The 16,334-nt window shown below is 28.0% G+C and overlaps 1 protein-coding gene across 1 annotated transcript in view; it reads right to left on the bottom strand.

Annotated features, from left to right (window-relative positions):
* LOC111636963 (histamine H1 receptor-like) overlaps positions 1–2,183 on the bottom strand; it is a 52,645-nt gene extending 50,462 nt beyond the window's left edge. Inside the window, exon 1 of the mRNA XM_023382348.1 lies at positions 1,604–2,183. Coding sequence (XP_023238116.1) covers positions 1,604–1,966 — 363 coding nt within the window. The 5' untranslated portion in view covers positions 1,967–2,183. The remainder of the gene's footprint in view (positions 1–1,603) is intronic.
* Between the last annotated feature and the right edge of the window lie 14,151 nt (positions 2,184–16,334).

Genomic DNA, 16,334 nt, shown 5'->3' with positions numbered 1-16,334 from the left:
TTAATGTCTGAATGGATTGAAAAATATCGAAAATCTATAAGTTAGATATTTCTTGACTGAAAGTATTTGCATTTTATTTTAAGTCTGACTAGTCAATAAGAATGTTTCTGAATAGCATTTTTAATTAGAAAAAAAATATTAAATAGATTATTCCTATACTTTAAATAGATACTTTTTACTTAAATATACAATATAACTATTTAAATATTCGATCAAAATAGATTTATAAATATTTTATCGTTTGTTTAGGTAATATTCAATACTTTCACGCTACTCACTCATAAATATTTAACTTTACAATTTCAGATAAAATAATAAAATTCATTGAGAATTTAATACGAAATTAAATAATATATAAAAAAAATTTAAATATATATTAAGGAAAAGAGATTTGATTACAATTATAAAATGGTGATTTATTACTCGATATAAAACTGTATATAAAAAAGAAAATGACTGTTTTCTCTTAATTAAACTAATTCCCGAAAGAAATTTGTTCTCTCAGGATATTCGAATTCAGTTTCTTGCAAGAAAATTATTAAAAATACGACTAAAAATAACGTACTAATCCATTCAACTCTCTCTTTTCATACATTCTTAACACGAACTCCCCCATAATTCTATTGTTATTAGAAAATTAGATTTAATCTATATACTTACAACTCTTCATTTACAAGTCTAGTGATTTTATATATATATATATAAATTTAAATAACTGGTAAAATTCGAAATTATCTTCTTAACTTTAAAAGAAAATAAAATCATAATATAAAATTTCTCTAGGGTAGAGTAAAAAATTTTTATAAAGAAGAATGAAGGTTCGACGACTTCTATATCATGCATAACTTTATTAGTTTCTTTTTATTAAATTTTGAATTCCTTGGAAAATATGATTTGTACGGAATTCGAAATTCTCGTGTATAGTGAAAAATAAGTTATTGTTATTTGTAAATAGAAAAAATACAAGCGCTTCTTCTGTATTAGATTGCTGCAGGTCATGCCTGATAGAGAGCTTTACAGTAGAAGAATTTTTTAATGTTTAATTAAAACGTTTACAGAGGGACAGTAAAAAATATATATATTAATATTTATATGTCTTCCATTGTCTCGGAGTTATAACGTAATCACGAAATATGTCTAAAGTAGCTTATCAGTTTGTAGCTTTCGTCTAAATTAAAATTTCTATAATTAGTTGGATCGATTATAGAACGTAATCGTTACTTTCTTTACTTTTCTTTATACTATGTCATAAAATTTTCTAGCTTTAAATTCTCTATTATATTAGTTAAAGTTTGTAGTCACGCGAAGTTTCGTTAATACAACAGCGTAGAAAGGTGTCCAGATGCGCGTATTTTCGAGACTTTATAGAGAATTTCCTCGTTTCTTTAATGAATTATCAATAACTAAATTCCCTAAAAAGCTAAAGGAAGACTTTATAAAGAATAAAACGTATCCGGTTAAGCATGAATGGGGATACGTCTCGTATGTATAAGAATACGTTATATACGGAATATATAAGTTATTTGTATCGATTTTCGATAAATATCAAGATCTTAACGACTAGTTTTTCGAAGAGACATTACTTTTGGGTAATTTAACTCACCGTCTGTAATCTCCTTTCCGTTCTGATTGCGTGAAGGACCATAGCGTTGCCCACAAAGGTAAGAAGGCTCAAAGTGTATAGACTTATTCCCATAGGTACAGCAATAGCTACGTTAGCTAGATAACCCGGATTGGGATAAGTGTCGGGTGGCCCGACTACGGACGATTCACTAAGTGTTATATCCAACGACAGGTTGTGTTCGGCCTCCCTTTCTTCCGTAGTGGCATTTATATCCCATAGACACGAATCGTTGGCCAGTTGGACCTTTTGGGTAGTCGAAAAGGTTCGATATGTGGCTAATTCCCAAAAAACCGAAAGGATAGAACTGTTTGCGATGTAATAAAGTTCTCTTTCGTTTTCCATAAGCGTATAGATACATCGGCGGATGGATAGAACTGTTAGCTGCGTTTACTATCCACAGATCCACAGGTAGAACTGCACACGCTACAAGAACGTTCGTCCAAATGGGCAACTTCGAGTCGAGATTCGATTGGACCGGCGCATTGGAGTCGATGTTAAACGCGGTCGTGTCTTTGGGTCAATGTCGTCTCTCCGCCGTCTGCCCCACAGCTTCATACGTTATCCAAGATTAATGTAAGTTATCTCTACAATTCTGTAAGCTTAAACAAAAACAATATAATAAAACTTTACAGGAATTATTACTTTCTTTATACAACCATCTTTACTTGTTAACTAAGATCTTGGCATAAACTGAGTAAGAATTAATATTAAGAAAGGAGGATTAAGTACAGTATATTAAATCATTCTTTTGAATATTTTAACATTCTCCATTTAAAAAATAAAATTGTAAATTATATATGTATATGTTTGCCAAAATGAGATTGTTGTGGCTCCCTTCCAGCCCTTCGCTTCTATACGCATTTATGTTATGGTTAACAGGATCGTCTCTTCCACATAAATTCCTCTTCTTTTATAATTTATTTTAGTATTAAAAAAACAAACAGTGATGGAAAAATGATTAAGTGTAATGTTTTCACAGATAAATTATTAAAGATTTCGTGAATAGGAAAGTAAAGAAATTATCTCTCGTGTTGTATTCGGTAAAAGCATTATTATTATCTAACAATGTTTTTCGGAATTTTTGTCCTAATTGGTACTTGCTTGTGGAAAATTTATTTTATTTTAACTGAAAAACTCATTGGCAACTTGTAGAGATAAATAAGAAGAGGATATAATTATTTTTAAAAGAGAAAAAAATAATAATTTTATCTAATCGTGTTCTTAACTTTCTTTTTATATTTTTCAATATAGTAAATTTAATTTTGTATTTTCTAGAATTGTCTATAATCTCTTGAATGGGTGAGTGTAAGTGGAGTGAGGAGAATAGGTAAGCGGTTACTTCGTCTTTGTAACGTTTCTCCAATGACAGAAATGCCAAAGAGTCAAACAGATCGAAACATCGTCGATTATTTGACATAAACTCTCACATCAAATTACGAAATTACAAGAAATTCGAGCTGAAAAATGTTAAAAATTTTGTAAATATCGTAGAGAAAAAAGCTTTAAGGTTTAAATATGGAGTATTGTTTATCGCGTGTTTATCATTGATGAATGAATACGATAATTATAGCAATAAATGCTTCTCACTTCGAGTAGATAAAATATGGTCGTTGTCATTTATCGCGCAGTTATCTGCATGTTTACTTTATCATTAACATGCTCCATTTCAATTAAAATTAATGATAACGCCCGGCAGGCGAACAGTGCAACTATTCTCAAGATCATGCTAATATTACTTATTAACCTTTCCAGATACAGTTATATTTTTATTCACAAGTCTGGTTAAAGTCGCTGAATATGTTTGCTTTGATACAGTTATTGGTCTGCAATTTTAAGAAATTATAGACCTATAATTTACACTGTCTATCCGTTTGTCTGTTCTTCCTTAATCTCGAGAACGATGTCAGGTGTAAGAAAGACGAGGCCAGATGTGGGTATCTTTGCGGTAGGTGGCCCCGATTAATTATACAAGAACTTTCGATATAGAACGGAAGTTACGTGATTTTAATTCAACACTTTTTCCTCCAGAACTTAGTTACTTAAATGGCCGGCATGACTCTGTTATCAGAAAAAGTATAATGTACAGGGGAAAGACACTACTAATTTGAGATGGAGAACATATATTTTAAATTAAATAAATTAAAAATATGATTGAAATTGTAACGATGTCACAATAAATAATTAAAATATTCGTTGTAATATTATAAATAAAATCTACCGATTTTTTTCACAGCCCTGTAGACACTAAAAAAAAACCTTTTTTCACACCTGTCATGGTTTCTGCTATGTCCACGTGGAGCTGCTGACTAGTAAGGGTTGACATATCCGGGACTGACCTTTCGTGAAAATTTCTTCCAAGATTCGATCCTAGATCCCCAGAGCGATATGTTGACACTTTAATCGCTTGGTCCATCCGATTTTCAGACAAAACTGGGTAAATTGGCTCTAGAACGTCACTAGATGATGATGGGTTTTCTAAGTTATATGTTCTAGTTCATCTCGGGCAGAATTTCTTTATTTTTTAAAAACATTTTGACCTTATTTCGTCAAAATATTATAAAAGAAAAATATCGAGGAACTGAGTGCACATAATAAAACCAGTAGAATTCAATTTACGATTTATAATAACTGCGAAAATAGTTCTGAACCTGGAGCAATCTAGGATATCTGCGGTTATAAACTCAAACTAAATGACCTTTATTCGGTTTTGATACCGTTTAGGCCTTTAAAAACTCTACAAAAGAAAGTGACTTCTATCACTACACAATTCTTTTTTTTTTCTAATAATCAAACTTGCGACTAGAAAAGTTAGATACAAGACTTAAGGCGCTTTCACTCGTAATCTCTAACAGAAAAGTAAATTTTTATACTTATATATAAACTGATAATTTAAGATAGTTATTAAATTATCTCACTAATCGAGTTGGGAGAAGTAATTTCAACCGTATAAAGCGTTGTTTCGCATTATAAAATTCTTTTGTATAGACTAAACGTGTTTTATTGTTTACATAATCGATACTTTTCATATCCTTGCTGACTGGAAGGCGTGAAATTTTTATTTGCTCATCTTCCATGAACATTAAATGAGCTGTATTAAATACCATTTTTCTTCTTCCACTAACATACTTTGTAAGCTTTATGGCACCGAACATATTTTAAAATTATTCTGACATTTTATCTTTTGGGTTACAAACTGAGACAAATTTATGTCGTTGATGATAATATAATCATTAAAAAAAATTAGGTCAAGCGTCATCACAGCTTATCCCTTGAGAACACCAAGAAGAATTTTGTAATGTTATAACAGTTGATTGGATAATAGGGAAGATTCGTAAGTAAGAAGAGCCAATCGTCATTCGGTTCTAGTGTTTAAACTAGGAGTTTTACCTTATTGGATTAAACACAGTAGGCGTATTGTAATTTCTCGACTAATTCCATTCAGACTAATTATTAGTGTCTTAGTGGTTACCACGTCAGAAATTCCTAAAGATCAATAGTATCCAGGTGATCTAGTTTGGAATGTCTTTCAATCTTGCTTGACGCAATCGAGGAATTTCTGCTATTTTAATTTAATATTTAAAATTTTAATACATTCGCAATTAATATCATTAACAATAAGTTTGATGAAGTATTATTTAAACTATTTGTATCAGAAGATTGTAAAAATTTGGAAGTTTTAAACAACGAACTTTCCATTTTAAGACGCGAGAAAATAAAAAATAAAAAAAAACTTTCATGGCTTCTTTTTAGTGCAACTTACACGGGATCTTGTAGTAAAATACTAATATTATACAGTAAAAAAAAAAAGATGGCGGTCCTATCTGGAGAGCCATACCGTAAAACTAGAGTGGTCGAATCCATAAAAGTATAATATATCTTAATTCAGGATAGAAACCAGGTTTATGCTCCTACTTTCATGTTTATCGATTGATACAATAAAGAAAATCTAGACAATACGTTCCGCCATTTTCAAGGCCAAGGACAATTGAATATTCAGTAATATCTCGAAGAAATCATTTGTGAATGTTAACAGAATAATATGTAGTTTTTTTTTCTATCATTAAATTCTTTATTTTTCTTTGATTATATCGAACGTTTTTCAGATAGTATCGATTTTTCAGTATATGGTAATTATACTCTCCCGCGAGTCATTTTTTAAAATCTCGAAAGTCATTGTTTATTTTTAGGTATAATAGTGTAATTTCCTCCAGCATTTTATAATTTATAAGATAATCTAATAAATATATCAGCAAGCTAGAGGCTGATGTCCCTGTTGAAATCAGCAGAAGGAGAACGTAATTATCCAGTTCCTTTCTTCAACTTTCCATTTGTTTACATTAAAAAAAAAACACTATTTATTGGGCTGCAATTTGAAAAAATTGTAGACCTATAAATTCTCACTGTTCTTCACTGTCTGTCTGTCCTTTCTGAATTTTCAGAACGGTGTTAGATAGATGACAATTCAGACCAGATATGGAAAACTTAGGGCAGGAGGCCCTGATAACTATTAAAATCGAGAGCATATATTATTAAATCAAATAAATTATTAGTATGATTAAAAATTGCAGTAATTTCATAACAATTTTAGCTCGTTAATATATAAATTTCATTACTTTATATTCATTATTTTATTTTCTTTATCAGAGGATTAGTACTTATTATTTAGAAGTAATAATTGGAAGGCGCGACTTAAGAGTATGAGGATTAGTTGACATACTTAATAAAGACTTCAGAATTTGATGGGATTAACACCAGAAATGATCGAGAAGCGTAATAACCTGCATTTAGAAGCATTAACTCAACTCATTTTTTGTAAATACATCCATTACAGTATATTAAATAACATAAATATGCGAGCATTCTGTATTATGCAAGAAAGTTTTCTTGGTAGGAATTTCAATGAGAATATTGTTAAAAATTCCTCCAAACACTACCACAAAAACCATAACCCAGGAGAATTTAAATTCATGCATTCTCATTTTTAATTCCTTTAATAATGATCGAAGATATAAATCTTTTCTAAATAAACGTATCTACATTGTTATGATAACTTATCAGGCTGGAAACAGATAAGCTATTAATTTTGTGTTTCAATCAATAAAAATAATATATCATTTTTATCACTAAGGATATCGTTAATGTCAAGACTTAGTGGGACATCTGGCAAAAAATCCATCGCTTCCATCTTATATATTCATCCAATTCTGCTGTTTTTGATATTCGATATAACGAGGTGGTTTTACATGCAACAGTTGGAGTTTTATTACTTTAAAACGATCAGGAGATATTTTAAGAATAGAAATCATCAAGTAAATATTGTTTCTTAAATCATATTTTCGTCGTTTATCTAAATTATATTCCAGTTGAACTATGCAAATTTTAAAATAATTCGAATTTAAGATTTTTTTTTCTCCTATATTTGATGCATTAAAAAACACTTTCACCGATGAACGAGTAATTTATGGCTCTGCAATCTTCTAGATTACGATGCATTTATATTTCTGATACAAATGACTCCCAGTAAAATATATTAAGATTGATTTTTAACGAAGTGTTAAATGAAATAAAAATTAATTTTTCAAGCAATAATTATAAGTTAAATTTTTAAAAAGTTCACATATTTATCTAGAATGGAAGTCACGTAATTTTAGTTCAAAAATTTTCCCTAAAACAGAGTTATATTGATGACTAGCATGACTCTTGTTGTAAGGAAAAGTGTGATTTGCAGGGGCAAGACCCGTATTAAAATCGAGAGCATATATTTTAAATTAAATAAATTAAAAGTATGATTAAAAATTGTAGTAAAATGATACATCAGAACCATTTATCAAATAAAATAAAATAAAATAAAATAAATTTTTAATTTTTGAATATTTACGAATACAAATCCTTAACTAAAAAATTATTTAATTTGTCAAGATTTTGATATTTAATCAAAGTTGTTGTTAAAGTCATTAAAGAATAATGCGATTATTCTCCAGCGTTTTCATTTTAATTATATATAATTTAATTATAAGGGAATAATTCTTGAAAATTTAATTGCCATTATCGTTACAAGAGGAGTGTATTTATTTGTTTTTTTATCGATCAAATAATATGACCATAATATAAGTCGTTCCTGATGTGTAGTTTAAACATATACCAATTGAAAAATATGGTATTTTAAGCAGTCAGGTCAGAAATTCACTTTCAGTTCCCCGAGGAAAACCCCATTCAAACTCTTTCAAATAAGCTTATGTTCAGTAGAAAATATACCACAGACACTTGATATGGACGAGATATCTTTCAACAGTGATAGGTGCACCATCAATGAAAAAAGATAATGCGTGTTTTGAAGTTTATCTATTTGAAAAATTCGAAATTCCTTTACAGTGAATAAAAACAGAACCATCTCTTAAGGAATCCATTGGTGGAGTTATAAGATAAATTCATATGATATTTAATAATGATAATTACATAAATATCGGGAGATTTAACAAGAGCGAGTACATTCAAACAGTTTTCTTTTTATTGTATTTTATTTTATTTTTTTTTTGGAAATGAATGGTTCTGATGTCCCATCTGGCTTGTACTTAACATTCTGCAAGCTCTTCTGATAAGGCATCTGCATTAACGATATATCCTCTTTGTATCTAAATTTTTTTTACTTTATTTTATTAATTATTTGCACTAATCCGACTAACAAAGTGAAAAATTAATTTTTATTTTATTTTTTTTTTTGGAAATGAATGGTTCTGATGTCCCATCTGGCTTGTACTTAACATTCTGCAAGCTCTTCTGATAAGGCATCTGCATTAACGATATATCCTCTTTGTATCTACATTTTTATTACTCTCCTATTTCACTAATGATGTTTCTAATACTGTGTTGCAGAATATGAAAAAGAAAACAGGAAAGAAATAACCATTTTAAACAGATTTGCGTTATTAAAAGTATTTTGAACATTTCGATTTTTTCCCCATGATTTTTGATGGGTTCTGGAAAGCACGAAATTTCTAATTTAGTCATCAGGTGCTTGATAAAAGACATTATCAAGCACTTAATGACTGAATTGGGTGCTTGATAAAAGCACCTAATTCAGTCAAGTTAACTTATATGGGTTGCTTTTGTTACTTTCTGGCTGTTATGTGTAACAAAGGGAAAATATGGCAATCGGTCAAAAATTAACCCATCAAAATTTTTACATTTTTGGAGACAGGGCACCAGAAATGCCAAAACATTTGTGGGTATATCTGTATGTGAGCATCTGTGTGTGAGAAGACACAGTTTTGTTCACCCATTTTGAAGCTTAATAACTCCTGTGATTCTAGTTAAAACTTTCTGAAATTTTTCAGGGAGTTTTGTGTATTAAGGGCATTGATACTGTTAGATTTTGGTGGTTAAAAGTCGAAAGAGTGGGGAGATAGAAGAGGGTCGTGTGTCATATCTCGAGCGTGCTCGGACTTAATGAAGATTTTACTCGTTATTAGCATTTACAGTTCTTTTAAAAACTCATCTCTTCCCTCAAGATTAAGATTTTTGTCATTTTATAGTAATCTATAATATAAAAACAATTTTTTAGTTTAATTTCCTAACAGATGGAGCACGCACAATTTTAACTCTTGCCGTGAAAGTTAAGCAACTCGTTGCTTGAATTTTTGTATAGATAGAAAAAAAGATGGCGGTCCTATCTGGAGAGCCATACCGTAAAACTAGAGTGGTCGAATCCATAAAAGTATAATATATCTTAATTCAGGATAGAAACCAGGTTTATGCTCCTACTTTCATGTTTATCGATTGATACAATAAAGAAAATCTAGACAATACGTTCCGCCATTTTCAAGGCCAAGGACAATTGAATATTCAGTAATATCTCGAAGAAATCATTTGTGAATGTTAACAGAATAATATGTAGTTTTTTTTTCTATCATTAAATTCTTTATTTTTCTTTGATTATATCGAACGTTTTTCAGATAGTATCGATTTTTCAGTATATGGTAATTATACTCTCCCGCGAGTCATTTTTTAAAATCTCGAAAGTCATTGTTTATTTTTAGGTATAATAGTGTAATTTCCTCCAGCATTTTATAATTTATAAGATAATCTAATAAATATATCAGCAAGCTAGAGGCTGATGTCCCTGTTGAAATCAGCAGAAGGAGAACGTAATTATCCAGTTCCTTTCTTCAACTTTCCATTTGTTTACATTAAAAAAAAAACACTATTTATTGGGCTGCAATTTGAAAAAATTGTAGACCTATAAATTCTCACTGTTCTTCACTGTCTGTCTGTCCTTTCTGAATTTTCAGAACGGTGTTAGATAGATGACAATTCAGACCAGATATGGAAAACTTAGGGCAGGAGGCCCTGATAACTATTAAAATCGAGAGCATATATTATTAAATCAAATAAATTATTAGTATGATTAAAAATTGCAGTAATTTCATAACAATTTTAGCTCGTTAATATATAAATTTCATTACTTTANTCATCTCTTCCCTCAAGATTAAGATTTTTGTCATTTTATAGTAATCTATAATATAAAAACAATTTTTTAGTTTAATTTCCTAACAGATGGAGCACGCACAATTTTAACTCTTGCCGTGAAAGTTAAGCAACTCGTTGCTTGAATTTTTGTATAGATAGAATATTTTAAAATATATGTATATATAATATTAATGTGGACGCAAATTTAAAATTATTTATAAAATTAATCTAAATATTTTACGTTAATAAGTAAAATTCTCATATATTACATCATAAATATTAATCGTATAAACAAAAAGAAATAGAACAGATACATTTAAATGTATAAAGTAAAAGTTAAAATAACAACATTTTAACTTTTTATATTTTAAAGTAATTAAACTACTCATTTTTATTTATATTAAATATAATTCTTACGAAATTCTTGAAATACTAACAAATTATAAGGATGGGATTTACAGGTAACGCCGATTTTAAAATTTCTTTTCATGTTTTATAACACATAAAGGGAAAAACATCTGAAAATTCTCATCATTAATTATATAAAATGTCCTTTTTGTATCTGGCATAAGAATATGGGAGAAAAAAAATGAAATTTTTATGTGTTCCAGGGAGTAATAAATGAATATATTCATTTTAAAACTGTCAGATATAAAAATAAAAAATATATATTCCTTATTATTATTTATGTTCTTGGATAAATGCCACACAGTCATGTATTCTTTTTAAATTATTATACATTTTTTAAAAATATAATAAAAAATATATATACAGACTGATCAAAAGTCAGTTAACTATTGTAATAGCTAAATTAATGTCTCTTTTCTATACTTTCACTCAAACTTTGCTAAAATTGCTAGAGATTAAACGTTTTTTTTGTTCAGTAGACAAATTATAACGCTTTGATGTACTTTAAATATCTGAATTACTTAACAGGGAGCCCCAAAATTCAATTAACCAAGCTTTTTTCAGGAAAATCTTGTGGCTTGTTTACTGGACAAAACATAATTTCATCTCGAGCAATTTTAGCAAATTCTGTAAGTAAAATAATCGAATAAAATAGTAATTTACTGCATAAATAAAATGGAGGATAATCTCGAATTTAACAGTGTAATTCTCGACACTATTGTTTATCTTCTATTCCCTTTTTTATGAAATAAACGTGATACTAAGAGGTAACTCTTTAACCTTTATTTAGACCTATTATTTTAAGAATGACTCTCCTAAGATGATAAAAAGCTCCGAAAAATAAAATTCCACAGGAAAGGATAAGAGATAAACAATAGAGTTACACTGTCTACAATCTATTAAATAATAAAAATAATTGAGTCTTTACAGTGTTATCAGTTATGAATTAGCATTAACTACTCGATAAAGTTATATTTCTTTTTCTTCTTATTTTTTTTATGCATTTAAATCAAGTAACTAAACATTTATTGTTTTGGTAAACCCATTTTTCCTGCATGATGGATGAACCGTAGAATAGATTTGTTTATATTGGAAGAAAACAACAATTTAAAATTGATTAAATTTCATATTTTCTTTAAGCAATGTCACTACGAGAAAACTAAATATCTAGGATATAAAAGTCATAAATAAAATTTATTTTTAGTTTTAATAATAATATTAAAAAATCATCTGTTGTAGAGAAATCTTAAACGTACCAGATGCTATAGAATATCAAACTTTAATATTACGTATGGAATGAATCGTTATTAAATGCAATAATTTCAGATAAATAAAGAAAAAAAAAGATATAAACATTTTAAATGTAAGTTATTTTTCTTCTAGATTTAAAAATTTTAGAATATTTTTATAAACATTACATAAAGACGTCTTAGCCTTCGGTAAATAATGCAGAGAAAATAAATACAAACTTGCTTTTATTTTTTTCTGCATTATTTATATTTACTTTCTACTGATTTATTTAATTGACTTTAAGCTAAATATATCTTAAATCATTCTGTATTAAGATCTTTTATGATTATAGCTCGATGGTAATTCACATTCAAATGTATTTTATTAATGTTTTAGGATTTATAACTGAAGTTATCTTGAAGAGACATAAAACATTTGCAAATTTTACATTGTAAAAATACAATTAAAGTACATTATATCCTATAAATTACAAGTATAAGTTGGATAAAAACTTAATTTTGTAATTTTTAAGTAATAAAATTTTGTGTTGTATTTTATACACAATTTGTAAAAATTACATCTTTTAACAACACCTGGATTTAATTTTTAAATACATAAAACAATTGGTATTTACTACTATACTATTTGATATTCTCACCTGAAGAAAGACAACTCTCTCTTCTGTTATTATATGCAAGAAAAGTGGGAAAATCTTTTTCGAGAATACACTAAACTGGCTTTACTTTCAAGTATCCTATTATCTCATCAGTAAAAGGGATAGTTAAATAGATAATTAAAGATACCTTAACAGCTTATTCGTTTAGTTATATAACCTTGGCGACATAATAGGCTTATTTTGGGTGTTTTTCCTGGCTTTATTTTCTGATCCTGTCATTTGATAATCGTTAAAATTTGAGAAAATTTATTAGACGAGTGCTTACAGCTCATTTATTCTTTTACTCTATCTTGTAAGTGAATTAGAAATATACAATCAAAACGAGCTAAAATTGTCGTAAATATGCGAAAATTTTTAATCGTACTTTTAATTTATTTAATTTAAAATATATGCCCTCGATTTTAATAGATAGCTTGCCCCTGTAAATCATACTTTTCCTGACAACAACAGAGTCATGCCGGTTATCTATATAACGCAATTCTAGGGAAAATTTTGAATTGAAACCAATCAATTAACTAATTGGGGCCTCTTTTTCTTTTTAAGCTTCTTATATCTGTCATAGACATTTATCTATTTAATACCGTTCTCGAAACTAAAAGGACAGACAGCAAGTGGGAATTTATAGGTGTATAATTTTTTTCAAATTGCAGCCTAGCTAATATTACCCTTTAATTAATAGATCTTTTGTTAGTAGTGTTAATGTTAAAGTAGTACTCATAAATATGCTTCGTGGTAAAATCTAAGTTAATATTACAGTAAGACAACTGATTATGCATTAAGTACAAGCTTGTATGATATTCATAATTAGGAATTATACAGTATGAAAGCTGGTTTAAGATAATTATCCAAATCTAAGACAAGATTGTCATTACAGTCAGTTTTAATCGAGTTCATCAATTATATAATTCAACGTAACCTTAATTAAACGAAACGTAACATTAACAAATTGAAAATGTTTCTGTAATCTTCATTTTTAAATGTTATTCTATTACGAATAATGTTAAGTTTCCATCTTTCTGCTTTAAGTATACTTTAGATAAGATAAAATTTCTATATGGTTGCTTTAATAAGGTTGAATTATAGTAAGGTCTATTAGGTTTCTACAACGGTTCAGTAAATCTTTAATGGAACTAAAGCACTTCTAGACGTACTCCAGAAACTCAATAAATTTCTCAACTTCGTAGGGTAAACAAACATCGTTTCCTATTTTTTTTATTGGCTACATTCCTGCTGGAGTAAAAAATTTTAAAATCAATTTAGATACTTAAAGATTTACTCGTAGAAAACAAAGAATTAAAATTTGTGTAAAATATTTTTGATATTTCAAATTGCTTTATTACATTATGAGATTGGATGTTTTATTTACATTACTTAACATCTAGATAATAGAGAATTGAACAGATAAACACGTTAAAAATAAATAACTTATTAATTATAGTGCATTATATTTAATTGCTTGGTGAATATTATATCCGACATTTCTGTTATACAGGTATATTAATGTTGATAAATCTCTGCAATGTTAGAAAAATAGTTCCGCAAGATGATTTAAATCTTAGCTAATGAATAAATTCTCTCCTTTCTGTTTAAGTTCTATTTATAGTGTTGATATTAATTTAATGGTGGAGATTGTTTTGAATTTATTTTTATATATTAAGTAATAGAATAAGTCGAATTGTTATGCTTTGCTGAGTTTATCCTTATTTTGTAGAATGGAATAATTAATTAAAGGATTTATGCAAATTTTGAAGGTTTTTTTTACACTTTTAAGGATAGAATAATATAAATTAATTAAGAGGATTATAATTTTTATGGTGTAGTGTTTTTTTTTGTCAAATATAACTAAATTTAAAATAAAAAGACTCGTGGATAAATCTACTAAAAATTAATAATTGATTATGTGGAAATTTAGGGTTTTTTACGAGTATAGCACCTAAATACGGGCCAGTTTCCCATAGAAAGTGTTTATCTTCGTGTTTATCCTCCTGGGTGCCGCTATGGTAGATCACTCTCGCCTTATCCCTTACAATAATAAATTAGAGAATTGTTAGAATTACTGTAAATCTACTTTATCCATTAAATTAAAAGAATAATTTAAATTAATAGTTTTTTTAGTATTATCTTATACATTTACATAACTCGCTTTAAAGTAAACGAGACCCAAAGGGACTTTATTTTAGAGATAGTTTTCTCTCTGTTTTAATATTCTTCAATATCATTTAATAACAAAACAAATAAGACGAGAAATGTTATTTACTAAAATATATTTATGATTCTATTATAATATAGAAAAGATCATTTTGTTAAGTATAGAAATTTCGAAATTTTTCTCACGTTTCAATTTTAATGCGTTTAATTTAATAATAAATTCTCCAATAACTTTTTTTTTGTATTATATAGTTAAAGAATTAATTATAAGAAGCATTTCTAAGGTTAAAAAGCGGGCCATTTAAACAAATTGTATTTTAAATTAAAACGTAGAAATTTAATATGTAATTCTATATACAGAAGTTCTACGTGATTGGCTGTTTCTCTATTTAAAAGAATTGCTGTAGACGATCTGCGAATCGCTAATAAAGCTTTTAACTATTTCAGTAGATTAACAGCGATTCAATAGCATTAAAATAAATTTACATGTATAAATTGTGCTTGGCTTTTGTAAGTTACTAATGCTTTACTTAACGGAGCTTGAATTCAATTTAAAAATCTAGTTTTGAGTTTGTATTCTTTCATATCACCGGCCATTAAACACTTAGTTTTCTTCCCATTTAATCAAAAATTGTCTACTTTTAGATGGGAATACTTTAAAAAAAAATTTTTTTTCTTTCCTTATTCTTTTAGGACAAGTAACTTGTTTAATTTTCTGTATAAAAATTGTTCGGTCTTGTTATCAATCGAGAGCAGGCGCTGTCGTGTTTCTGTTCATTTTTCTTTTTGTTATCTTTTACTTAAGAATATGTTAGAACAAAATGTTTCATTTAGTTTTTTTTTTTTTTTTTTTAAATTAAAAATGCGGGAAGTCTTTTAAATAAATAACTCAACTCATTATCTTTTTATAAGGATATAAAAAATATGTTTATTGTAGTAAATTTTCTTTGTCTTAAAGTGTAATATTTTAAATGTTCTAAATAGATGAATATGACAACGAGTTGCTTAACTTTCCCGGAAACGTTTAAAACTGCATGTAGCATCATCTGTTATGATATTATATTTAAAAATAAAATGGAAAATGCTTAATTTTGAGGAAAGGAATGATTTTTATATAAAAGAAAAAAAATTATAAATCCTAATAATGAGTAAAATCTTCATTAAGTCCGACTCCACTCGAGGTACGAAAAGTGACCACCTGTATCTCCCCATCCGCTCGACCTTTAACCACCAAAATTTAGCAGCATAAATCCCCCTAATACACAAAATACCCTGCAAAGTTTCAGATATTTGCGATTAAAAACACTGGAGTTATTATGCTTTAAATTGGGTGAATAAAATCGACCCCCACACACTAACATCTATACATACAGAAAAATTCCAAATGTTTTACATTTCTCGATGTTTTAAGGTCCCCGAATCCAAAAATGTAAAAATTTAAAAGTGATTTTTTGACTAATCGCCATATTTTCCCACTGTTATAAATCATACAAGTAATAACAAAGCTGAGAAAATAAAAATGATTTTAAATTTTAAGACACTTTACAAGATTTTTATCATAATATTGTAGTGCTAGAATAAAATAACAATGAAAATCATTTCAAATAATGATTTTTGATATAAATAAGGAAGACATTATAATAATCGTCTCTCTTAATTTTCTGTTTCTGAACAGTATTTAACATCTTATCTAGATTTCACTCTCGCTAACTATCAGAATAGAATCGAATCGATTTTGCATTAGTTTGGTTTTAAATCACATATAATTCATAAAGTTTCTCG

This window comes from Centruroides sculpturatus, unplaced genomic scaffold, assembly GCF_000671375.1.
Source record: "Centruroides sculpturatus isolate CEXI.00-Female unplaced genomic scaffold, Cexi_2.0 scaffold60, whole genome shotgun sequence".
Taxonomy (NCBI): Eukaryota; Metazoa; Arthropoda; class Arachnida; order Scorpiones; family Buthidae; genus Centruroides; species Centruroides sculpturatus.
This window is presented reverse-complemented; position numbering and strand designations above follow the sequence as displayed.